This window comes from Perca fluviatilis, chromosome 5 (genome assembly GCF_010015445.1).
Source record: "Perca fluviatilis chromosome 5, GENO_Pfluv_1.0, whole genome shotgun sequence".
Lineage (NCBI taxonomy): Eukaryota > Metazoa > Chordata > Actinopteri > Perciformes > Percidae > Perca > Perca fluviatilis.
In genome coordinates, this window is record NC_053116.1 from 7,773,983 (window position 1) to 7,786,246 (window position 12,264).

General features: G+C 42.9%; 1 protein-coding gene across 4 annotated transcripts in view; it reads right to left on the bottom strand.

Moving 5' to 3' along the window:
• Positions 1-3,804: 3,804 nt before the first annotated feature.
• spryd3 (SPRY domain containing 3) overlaps positions 3,805-12,264 on the bottom strand; it is a 66,613-nt gene continuing 58,153 nt past the window's right edge. For 3 of the 4 annotated variants that reach the window (XM_039800375.1, XM_039800373.1, XM_039800374.1), the window contains exons 10-11: positions 11,880-12,019; positions 3,805-7,424 (exon numbers count right to left, since the gene is read on the bottom strand). In XM_039800375.1, the coding sequence (XP_039656309.1) occupies positions 7,290-7,424; positions 11,880-12,019 (275 nt within the window). In that variant the 3' untranslated portion in view covers positions 3,805-7,289. The remainder of the gene's footprint in view (positions 7,425-11,879; positions 12,020-12,264) is intronic. The other variant, XM_039800376.1, reaches the window with a different exon arrangement.

Here is a 12,264-nt window from a genome sequence, read left to right on the forward strand (position 1 = left end):
GATTTAAAAGTACCGCTTTAGCACCGGTATCCAAACCAAACAATACCCAACCCTAATATTGACTCTAGATTCAAATGTGTGACTAGATTCACACATTTTTCTTTTGTTTACAGTAAATAATAAACACAAATCTTAAAATCAAGTTCATAAAGTCACTTTCTTTGCATTCTTTTGATTCCCAATCAATATACCATGATAATTGCTTTCCATTGTTAATATGTACTTAAAAGGAGTTCTGAAATACAAAATAATAGAATTTTAATCATTTGATAAAACATGCGATTATATAGAAATTTTAATTGCGATTAATCGCAATTAAAAAAATAATCGTTTGACAGCCCCAATATATACCAGTTTGCTCTTAATACATTTCCTGTAAAATGAAGTTGCCTGTCTTTTATTTTTTTGGGGGGGGGGTTAAGAATGACTAACATGCTGACGTTTAACAGGTGTTTTCCCACGTTCACAGTATTAGTTTAGTGTGTTGGCATGCTAACAGTTGGTAATTAGCATCAAACATAAAGTACAGCCGAGGCTCATGGGAACTTCATGAGTTTTTGCAGGGTAGGCTGACCACGAGCTACTAGGTTGGGAAACGAAGGTTTCTGCTCCTGTAGAAGCCAGAAGTCCGTATGAGATAAACCTGATAAAAACATGTTTTAGTCGAGATCTTATGGAGAAAAACTACACTACCCAAAATTCTAAGCTAACATTGATGGCTCCGATTGGTCCAGCCCTCTGTTACCATGGAAATGTTTACCGAACCTGCGAACGGCTAGAGCGAGTTTCTACCGTTGAAGTCTGATAGTTTCTGTACACGGTGTCACTGCCCGATGTGAGTCGAGCGCAGATGTGAGCATGCTCAGATTTAAACGGTTCACGGCATAACGTGTCATACTGAAATTTGTGAAATCCATAAAATAAACTTTTCTCTTTACATACACTAACAGAAGATGGAAATCATTTCAAAAACGTTTTAGCCATCTATGATTGTTTGATTGCTAACGTTAGCTCAAAACGCCATTCAAGTGACAGCCTTTGTTGTGTTTGATTGCTAACTTGTAGCTAGCAGTCATTTCAAAAACGTTTTAGCCATCTGATTGTTTTACTGCTAATGTTATCTCAAAAAGCCGTTAGCATCATGTAGGCTACTTGTCGCAAAGTGACGCATGCGCGACTCTAATCTGCGCTCGACTCACATCAGGCAGTGACTCCCTTTTGTACCTTTGCCTTTTTGAAAATGTATTTTTTATTATTTTTTTGCGCAAAATTGAATTAAATGTTTTAAGGTCACGATTCATCTCGTAGCTGGTTGGCCTGGTTCCTGGCTTAACACTCTTTATATCAGCATTTAATAAAAGGTCAATCGTAATATTGGAAGCGGAAAAAACACTTTCCGGAACCAGAGCAGTTATTAAACTGGGCGGTCACTGTTGAGTTCTATTTAGCTAGAAAAGGTAGTTATACATTACAGTATAATTATAACTGACTTGATGACGCAAGAGGAAAAGTCATTGGATTCATCCTCTGGTTTCAGTGGAACGTTCGGCCTACGTCTGAACCAAATTTCGTGACAGTCCCATCAAATGGTTGTTGAGGCATTTCATTCAACGATCCAGCAACACACCCAACTTATTTCTCGCAAAGAGATCTTGATCTGAATGACGTTACCGGATTAAATAGAGTTCTATCACTGCTGAGCGGAACACTGAATCAGCGCTGATGCGTTCACTTACAGTTGGACACACTGAAATGTCTTTATTAAAAGTGAACAAATTACAGTGGCTACGGATCTTCCACCTGAAAAACAAATCCATTCTAATTAGCAAAGAGATTTGTAATTTGACACATTTGGGGATTCACCAAAGTCTTAGGAGGACACGTCATGAAAGTTGGCACAAAACGTCACGACAATCCTTCCAAAAGTCGTCGAGGTATTTCAGCTTGGACCAAAGTGGTGGATCGGCCAACCGGCACTGTCTGGCATCCATATCGGCGTGGCTAGAAAGTCAGGGCACTTTCTAAGAAGTCACACATTGTAAAAGGGGGGGCTGTACTTGATGGATTTTTAATGGCTAATAAGTTATTTATTAATGCTTAATAAATCCATTATAAGCCGTTAAAGTGATGGTTCGGAGTAACTCACCATAGGGTCCTTTGCACCATGACCTCGAGCCAAACACCCCCCCAGAAGCTTTTTTCACCTGGGTCTAACATTGGGTGAGTTAGCGTAGAGTAGCGTTATCAGCTGAATAGCTTAGCACGGGGCTAACGGACCCACGTTTGTATCTCGTAAATGACCCCACTAATAATGCCCGAAATGATACCAAACGTCTACAAGTAGTACAAATAGGTTATGCACTCATAAAACGATGGATTGTAAAGTTTGTAAGTACACCAGAAGTTTATGTAAATAACACTTGCCTGCTGGCTTCTGCTCTCTGTTGTTGTTGCTGCTGTAAGACGAGTGCTTAGGGACATCTACAAATTACAACACCGAAAAGAGATGCAACAAAAATATTTATTAATTTAACTTTTTTTTTAAGTAAGTGCTGTAGTATAACTAGCAGGAGACAAGTAATAATTGAGGTAAGTTTGGAGACATTACCTTATTTAATCATTGAATTAATAAATATTTTTGTTGTAACTCTTTTGGTGTAGTAATTTGTAGACGCCTTAACAAGTCGCTAACTGCGGTAGCAGCAGCAACAGAGAGCAGAAGAGAGCAGGCAAGTGTTCATAAACTTGTGGTGTACTTACAAAACCCAATCCATCGTTTTATGAGAGCATAACGCTATATACTAGTGTAGACCTTTGGTATCATTTTAAATTCTGAACTACAAACGTTAGTCCATTAGCCCTCGCTCGCTATTCAGCTGATAACTGCTTACTCCCGCTAACTCTCCCAATTATTTCGCCCAGGTGAAAAAGCTTCTGAGGGGGTGTTTGGCTCGAGGTCATGGTGCAAAGGACCCTAGGGTGAATTACTCCGAACCATCACTTTAATAAGAACAACTTCTGATGTTGCCAGATTTTTAATCCTCCCACAAGTCACTTGTCTTTTTAAGATCTTTAATTCCAAGAAGACCTTCTAATGCAGTGGTTCCAAAACTTTTTAGTCTATTTTTTCAATATCGTCACCTTCCTAAAATAATGGCCTACGTCATTTAAGTGGCCTTTATACTAAAGGTGGAGAATTACATTACCTGTTCAACTGAGGATGTAGGCAATTTCACCAGAGGTGGCCAGCTCCATGATGAGATGATTTAGGCAAAAAAAAGAAATTACTTTTTGTCAAAAAATGACATAGGCCATTACTACTACTACTACTTGGAGTGAAAGTGAATGCTTCAGCCATTTATCCATTACTTTTAGCTATTTATTTCTACCATGTATTCATTACTTTTAGCTACCTGTTTAAACATCTCTTATATAACTGCAACATGTAGTGTTCACATCAGAAGGGATTCCCACCACTTTTTCAGGGAAGAACAAGCAGAAAATCTAGGTTAAAGTATTTATTAATAACTGTCTGATCAGACTTCATTTTATTAGAAAATGTGAGTATTTATTCATGGTTTACCAGCATTACCAAATTATAAAGAATAAAACCAGCCAGAGGGATTTTTTTTTTCTTCACAACCTGGCAACCAAAACAAGTTATTGAATTACAACTGATCTCTAAAGTGTTTATAACATTTGGATTAACCATTAATAAAGTAAACTTACGAACCCTTTATCCTGGGTGACTAATCAACGTCTTCTCCTTTTTTAAAGTACATTTCAAAGAAAACAATCCACTACTTTGTTACATTACTGAAACCTTTATTGATGACCGTACAAGTACTGAACAAGGCCGTTATAGTGCAAGTCAACAAGGCGACGAGTATTACAGAAGACCTTGGTGAGTCTAGTCACAGACTTTAAACCAGATTTAGCTCGAATTTGGTTGAACCGTGGAACTTTTTGTAAACTGAGATTCGGAGTAAACTTTCGATACAGGTGACTTAATACCCTGAATGTAGACATCAGCGTCTCATTAACATCTTTGCACTGTCTAGCATAAGAAGGTGAACCGATCAGGCTGTAACAACCTGAACGGAAGTCTCTATCCAGCCCTGCAGGAGAAGAACACCACCACCACTGATTGACATATTTATCACATCACCAATGGCTCTCAAACAAAGATGCATGGACAACAGCTAAAAACAAAAAAAATACATACAATCTCCAGCAGATATGTGATTTAATAGTTGACCCTGTCTAGTCATTTCACGTCGCGTTCCATTTCTGGCATCACGGTCTGCGGTCTAAACGGTGAAACGCTGCAGACGCCTGCTGTATGCACCTCGCGGGAAGGTGCAGAGGAATGTACGTTAAGAGTTTCTGTTGCGGGGCTGCTGGCGGTGTGCAACGGGCAATTCCACATGTGGAGAGACACCGAGGGACTGGATGGTTTTAGCCGATACGGCATCATGTGTAACTCGTGTGGGAACCAGCTCCCACTGACACGAGACAACAAAACCGCATGCGTAGGATTTCTGCTCCAGCCCGGAGGTCGCTATCACAGAGCTCAGTTCAGCGGAGTCGGTTTGGGTTAGCCTACGATCCTGGAGAACCGGTATTAACTCATCCGTAGGAGGGAGTTCCCCAGATTTACACATCAAAGTCTATTTTGCAGGTTTTCATGAGTACTAATATGTGAAAAAGTTGTAATGTGCACATTTGCTGACATTTAGTTTAAAAGTGCAAAAAAAATAAAAAATACTGGAGGTGTGGAGTTAGAAAGAAGAAGTGCTCTTTGCTTGAGGCTAGCGGCTCGAGGCTTCGGCTTGTGGTCGAGTTGCATTGTGGGTAATATAGCCAGCAGGTTTTGAAGAAAGAAAAAAAAAAAAGTGCATAGAATAAAAAAATAAACATATCTTTGATTCTGCTGCATCAATCCGCTGCTGCATCCGGGGCTTAGTGCCGCCCAGGGCAATTGTGATTGGTTTAAGTAATACAAACAAGCCAAAGCAGCATGCCCCCCCCCATCCCAGAATAGATGGGCAGTGTAGCCAGACCATACACAGCGCTCCACAGATATACACAGCTCTCTAGAGATAGGTCTGGCTATGCAAGACTACTGCAGCAGCAAAAAGTGATGGCCAAATGCATGTGGGAATTATCTGGGGCTGCAACTAACCGTTATTTCCATCATCCATTAATCTGCCTTTTTGTATTTTGATTGAATGATTATCACGGAGTCTGAAAAGAGTGAAAAAAAATGTAAATAAAAAAAATAATCACAGCTGGAGCACCCTGGTAGCTCAACTGGTAAGCGGAACAGGGCTTTAGCGGGAAGGGGGGGGACTGAGAAAGTTGCAGATGTTCAAATTTTTTCAAAGTCCTGGATCTTCACAATAATAAAAGATCAATTCAAATGAAAAGTAATTGTTTGGTCTAGAAAATGACTGAGAAAAAAAAAAAGTTTCTTCAAGTTCAAGGTGATCCTATGCTTGTGCACGTGCGTGAGCATGGGGGGCCATGGTGATGGGTTTTAAGTGAGCCAATGTTGAGATAGCAGGAAACTCTGGGGGGGGGGGCTGCTGTCCCAATGCTATGCAGACACACATGCAGCTAACAAACATCATTGTCCTAATATTAAAAAAAAAACATCCAGCAGTTCATTCTACATATCACTTAGGGCATCATGGAGAACTAGTTCTCTTAAATCTTATTCATTTGAGCAGACTAAACCTCCAAATATCACATCATTCAAACTTTATAGTGACAACGTGGGAAAGGAAAGGACAAACGATCCTTCATATGGAGGGCACACATGCAACAGGGAGTCAAACCAACGGACAAGAAACACTAGACCCCAGTAGAACAGCGTGCAGTCCACCCAGCCGCTGATAGTTGGGTCTGAGGTCTGCAGTGAAATGTCATGTTACTCTGTATGGCTGATGGGCTGTGCTGTTGCATCAGACTGCATTACACTGGAATGTGTATTACTTATTTTTTGTTTTTTTCCCCGTTTTGTCCACCACCACTGTACTCACGTCTGCCCTAAATGTCTCCCCAGCCCACCAAAGTGCAAAAAAATAAATAAAAATAAATTCCCTGAACTTCTGAAACGCACAAGAGAAATTCAAATGTGTATTCTGCACATTCTTTCCCCTATGTAGAAAACATACCTGATGTGTTTCTATACGTTGGTTGTTCTATACGTTTCTTGTATAACTATTTATATAAAAAAAAAAATAAATAAAAAAAAAAAGACTCTTATCCGTCCACTGTGATGTGATGCTGCCCAGTAAACAGCATCTCACTGGAAAAATGAGCTTGGGATTGCCAAAAACCTGGAAGAATCTCACACGTGGATGCTTCTTCTGAAATATTGCAACCGATCCACGGAGCACTTCCAGCCAGCGAGGTGGGGCAACAGCAGGACCCTGCTCGCTCACAGGAGGGCAGCCGCACACAGAGAGAGAGGACTGGGAGAGGGAGGGGGGAAGAGAGAGAGAGAGAGAGAGGGAAAAAAGGTCTATTCCCTGAAACATAAACCACCAACGAGCTCTGACTCGGCACAACTGTTGGCCTCACTATGCTTTCCGGAGGGGGGGGGGTGACAAATGAAATAAACCAAGTGTGCCAGACCTGATGAAGAGGGAATTAACAGCTCAGTGTTTCTCTCACACACACACACACACACACACACACACACACACACACACACACACACACACACACACACACACACACACACACACACACACACACACACACACACACACACACACACACACACACACACACACAGCGTGCAGAGCAAAGTTGGATGTGAGGTTGATACCAGTACAGATTGCATAGAATTAACAGTTAAGTATCTTCCAGGAGTTGTGTTTTATGTATTTGTTTTTTTAATCTTGGGGAGGGGGCGGCCGTCTATCCCTGCATGCTGTTAAGCTACACAGCTCGTGTAACACCCCCCCCTCTGCTACTTCCTGGGCCACGAGGACGCTCTGGTTGTGTGTGTGTGTTTCTGCGATGACTGTGAAAATGTACAGGTCTTATAAAGAAGAGCGGAGGCGTGCGTCGAGGTGGGGGGGAGGGGGGGGTGGCGACGACAGCGACGTGCACGTGCGCAGCTGAACCCGGGGGGGAGCGGGCTCCGGCGTGTGTGTGTGTGTTAGCAGCATGCTAGAAGCTACCGTTGGTGAGCTCTACAGGGGCAGCCAGCTGCACGCAGGGCATCACGAGTCCAGTCCAGTCCAGCCCCCCCCTCCCAACCTCCGGCGCTCTGCTCATCCACTGAGCGGATGCAGATCCACTTTGACCTTCTCTCCGCTGCTCAGCATCCCCACGGTGGGGTAGAGGCCCCCGGGAGGAACCCCCATCTCCCTCCGGCCCATCAGCTTCCCGTTCCTGGTGAAGAACACCTGCAGGGACCACAGGAGGGCGACAGGGAGGGGAAATAAATAAAAAATACAAATAAAAAGACACCCGTGCATAGATCTCAGTGAGGGTAAACCCACCGATGGGGGGGGGGCACTGGAACAATTACTCCTGAAAGAAAATGTCTTGTCAGAATAATGACTGATTGGTAATGCAAACTTTGAGAGTGAGAGCCCAGCTGTAAACAGGACGTATGTGAAGTTTGGAAAATATTGTTCAACAAATACGTGACAGTGTAATGTCTGTGTTCTTGGAAGGAGGGGGGGAGGGGGGGGGGAGTCAATGTTTACAGTACATGTCTCTACTAAATCAGCGAGTGATCAAACATTATCCAGCTGTTCTTAAAAGAACATCAACAAGAGTTTTTTTTTTTTTTTTTCCTTTCTTCAATGCTAATACCGTGGGCCTCTTTCCAAGTCTCAGAGCAAATACACACACTAAAGCAACAAGTGAAGTACTCTGGAGTGTGTGTGGGTGGGTGTGTGTGTGTTCGTTCGTTCGATAAATCAAGCCGAGTCACTTTATCAAACACTGACTGCACCACCCACTCGAAGAAAAAGAAAAAAGAAAGGCTTAACCGCTATTCAGTTACAGACGAAGGGTTGAGCGAAGCGGCAACAAGGCGGCGTTGAGTTTGAACAACATCGACACCTGCGCGCACACACGTGCAGCCGAGCCCGCCGGGACGTCAGGGAGCAGTGCATTGAGGGTAACGCGTCCCCTTGGCTGAATAAATATTGACAGATCCCTGGATTACGACTCGGCCCGTTTTATTCTCACCCACTCGGGTTCCAGTACTACATCGCTCGCTCGATAAACCAGACATTTGACTGGGCATCGAAAGGTTGCATTGCTGAGCAGCATAGTGAGACCAATGAAATCACAATTTAAAAAGCGGTGTAAAGTGAACGTTACAGCAAGAGGTGGATTTAATAATAATAATATATATAGAGTTTTGGACGGTTGGTCGGACGACACGAGACACGTGAAGACTAGGGTTGGGTACCGAAACTCGGTGCCAATAGGGAACCGGTGCCGACGTAAACGGTAGTAACGAGACCGAATAAGAACGAAAGTTTCGGTGCCTCATTTCGGTGCTCGACTTTACACTACACCTGACAGCATGTAACGTTAGCCTACCTTTAGCTAGCAGCTGGATTAAACAGCGGTAAAATGCTGACAGCTAACGTTAGACAGTGTAAAGTGTGACTGGATTTCACTGTGGAGGACTTCCAACAGCGGTTGTCGGAATTAAACAACACAGACGGTGCGTTCACTTGCAGCTGCCGTTGTCGGAATTAAACAACACAGACGGTGCGTTCACTTGCAGCTGCCGTTGTCGGAATTAAACAACACAGACGGTGCATTCACTTAAAACAGGTAGCCTCGTGGTGCATTCACAGTAATTGTAAAATACCCTTTTCCCATCTGGGGTTCAACAGCAATTTACTGGTGAAATATGTTATTATTATTGTTATAGTTATTACATTATTATTAAATCTTTGATTTTGACCATGGCCTTAGCAATAAACAAGTCACTGACTGTTGTTTACTACCCTTATTTTTTTTCTTCTTCTTTTTTTTTTTTACTTTATTGAAAAGTACCGGTTCAGGCACCGGCACCGTTTTAAAAGTATCGATTTAGCACCGGAATCGAAAAAAAAAAAAACGATACCCAACCCTAGTTGGGAACTTTTGATTGAGCTTCTCTTTTTGCAATTTGCTGGCATTATAAAGACCGAAAGATTACAAGACAAACTATTCGGTAGATAGTCTATATCCTCGACGTTCCACTTCCGGGATTGCTCCGGTGCCGCTGGAAAATTCGGCCGATGCATGTCTTTTCGCCGAGGTCCGTTTTCCTTCCTCTTTTCTTTGCGTTGGCGTTCTAAACCCCGGTGGATTCATGAGGACTGTGGTTAACTGCTCCTCTGGCAAAGCATGACTAGTTGCGGCCCAACTGTGAAGCATTTCTATATGCTATTTCCCTTTGTTTACAGTATGTACATCTCCATATGTATGCACACAATGACTCAGCTTAAAAAAAAAAAAGAAGTGCAACATGAGATTCCACAGGTTTCTTGAGTGATTATTTGATATATTGAGGTTTAGGCAGCAGCCCTAACAGATTATTGATGATTAAAATCATTGTTACTATCAGTCCTACTTGGAACTGACTCCAGCCTTCAGCCAGCTCACATGGGCGATTGAAAACCAGTATGGTAATAAAGCTGCTTCTGGCTGATTTACGGTAGTGCGTAGGCTCTACGCAGAGCCTACGACATTGTGAGGATATATACTTTGTGCGCTGGTGTGTCTGCGTCATTCTAGCAGATCTCTTTAAGATAATAGTAGAGCCGGAATGTGTGTGTGTGTGTGTATGGGGAGAGCGTGTGGTAGAGCAAGTGAGAGAGTGACGGGGATTAGCGTACCGACTCTGGAGGCGGGGACGGAGAAACAAAGCGTCTCCCCTGTGCTCTGTGACCGAGGTCGGGAAGCTGTACAAGGAAAAGTGAACCCTCTCCTGGATTTCAAGGAGAAACCGGAAATGAGGAGGAGGAAATGTAGTCTACATTGATGACGTTTCATTTTCGGGATTGCTCCGTTGCCGCCCGGAAATTCCGACGGACGAGGACTATGGTTAACCGCTCCTCAGATCTCTGCAGGGTAAATCCAGACAGCTAGCTAGACTAATCTGTCTAATCGGAGTTTTCTGTTGCACGATTGAAAATACCTTTGAACGTACACCAGTTCCACCAAAATCAAGTTCCTTCCCGATGGCTATTTTGTAGAGGCGCACTTACTGCATCCGCCATTAGCGCCGCCCAAGACGATTGGGACTGGTTTTTCTCCCATCCCAGAATGCTGTGTGGACTAGCCAGACCCTTCTTCTGCAGCGCTGTGGAAGACTAGGGTCCGACGTAGGGTCCGAATCTACGTGTACATACGGCATACATTCAGTGCAGAATGCTAACCTAGGCTACACACTGCCAGAACAGTTATCACTGTTCTCAAGTTCCAAAAGTATTCCTTTAATCGTGAGAAAAACAATATGGACGTTTTTTTTTTTTTACTTCTTACCGTGCATCTAAACCTGACGTCATAAAGCCGCCCCCAGTCATCTTCAAGGCTGTCCACCATCATCTAAAAAAAACGTTTGTACACTACATGCTCAGCACCAAACGGCAGACACACAAAGTTAGCAACTAGCTTGTGAGCACAACGTGGCACCTAGCAGCCGAAGAGCCAGATATTTCCCTCAGGAAAATATTGTCACATTCATCAGGTGGACTCCAAATGAAAGCTAATGTTGCTCTGTCCTTGCATTGTGCGTGAATAAGCAACTGCATATAGTTCGTTTCATATCTCGATAACAATATACACTACCGGTCAAAAGTTTGGGGTCACTTATAAATTTCCATTCCAGACAGAACACCAGCTGAGATCAGTTTGACACTCTGGGGTGTGCCTGATATCATTGGAAAGGTGATTGATGTGGGTGGGTTTGTGTATTTGAGAAGTGTTGTATTTTGTAGTTTTTGGGCTTTTTTCTTTTCAAATGGAAATAAAAAAAACACATATCTACATATATGTAGGAACAAAAATCATATAAAATCCATTTTTGAGTCTTTTGGCTTCTGGATCTTTTTCTGTAGTAAGCTGAGACATGTGGCTAATGCCCTGTGTTGTCTGCCACCTGTCAGATGTGTTTACAGCAGTGTATTCTAATCATTTTACAGATGTATGACTTGGACGCAAATAAAAAAAACTCCAATCTAGCCGCTGTAACTCTGTCAGTAAGGCCTAGAATCACCCTGACACTTGAGAGGGTTACCTTTCCAATGATATCAGGCACACCCCAGAGTGTCAAAGTACATGGGAGCTGTACCACTTTTCATTTGGGTGTGACGTTTAGACCAAAAAGCATGGAATTTCAAGCGTTTCTTCAGCCTCTGTCTACAACAGTCGAGAACCCTTTTGCAATTATGTAAGCACATAATGTCATCTGAAAACTGCTGCCCTGGTTAAAAAAAATATTATTCTGTCTGGAATGGAGTGGAATGGACATTTCTAAGTGACCCCAAACTTTTGACCGGTACTGTATATCACAATAGACCATGTTTACTGCTAATTCAATAAATAGTTTACATATGAAATGGCCACGTGGTAAAGCCTGTTTTTGTGCACTCCTGTGTGAATGGATTACTTGACAAATGAAAAAGTACTGAGCATTTTCTCATTTTATTGAGAATGTTCGAGCAAAAGGAGCATAACGTGCAGGGATCAGAATCTAAAGCATAGTCCAAATGATGTGTTTTGGGGGGTGGGGGAGGGGGGTGGTAAAGTATTGAATCTTAAATCATATATATATATATATATATATAGTTTTGACGATGTGTATGGCCATATGACCCAGCCTTAATCGGTGTTTTCCTCACCGTGACCTTCCTGACTTCCTGCCCCTGCTCTACCTCTTCCCCATCTTCCTCTTCCTCCTCTTCGTCGTTGAGGTACAGGATGTTCTGGACGCCGGCGTGGCCTGGACGGACCTCCAGCCGATCCCAGTCGTCCGCGTCGCCTGAGGACAAACACACAGTGCACAGTGTGAACACAGAGCAGAGGAAAACAGCAAAACATGTTCCCTAATGCCACCGTGAGACATGAGAGGCTTGGTTTTGTAAGTGGGCCCTACAAAGATTAGATGCCATGAGTTGCTGGTCTCGAAATTGTTATCAAAAGGTCTGGTCATGTAAAAACGGATGTACTAAAACCACCTGAGAGCAGGAAAGACTATATTTGTCTCTCGTGGAAATGGTCGGGGGT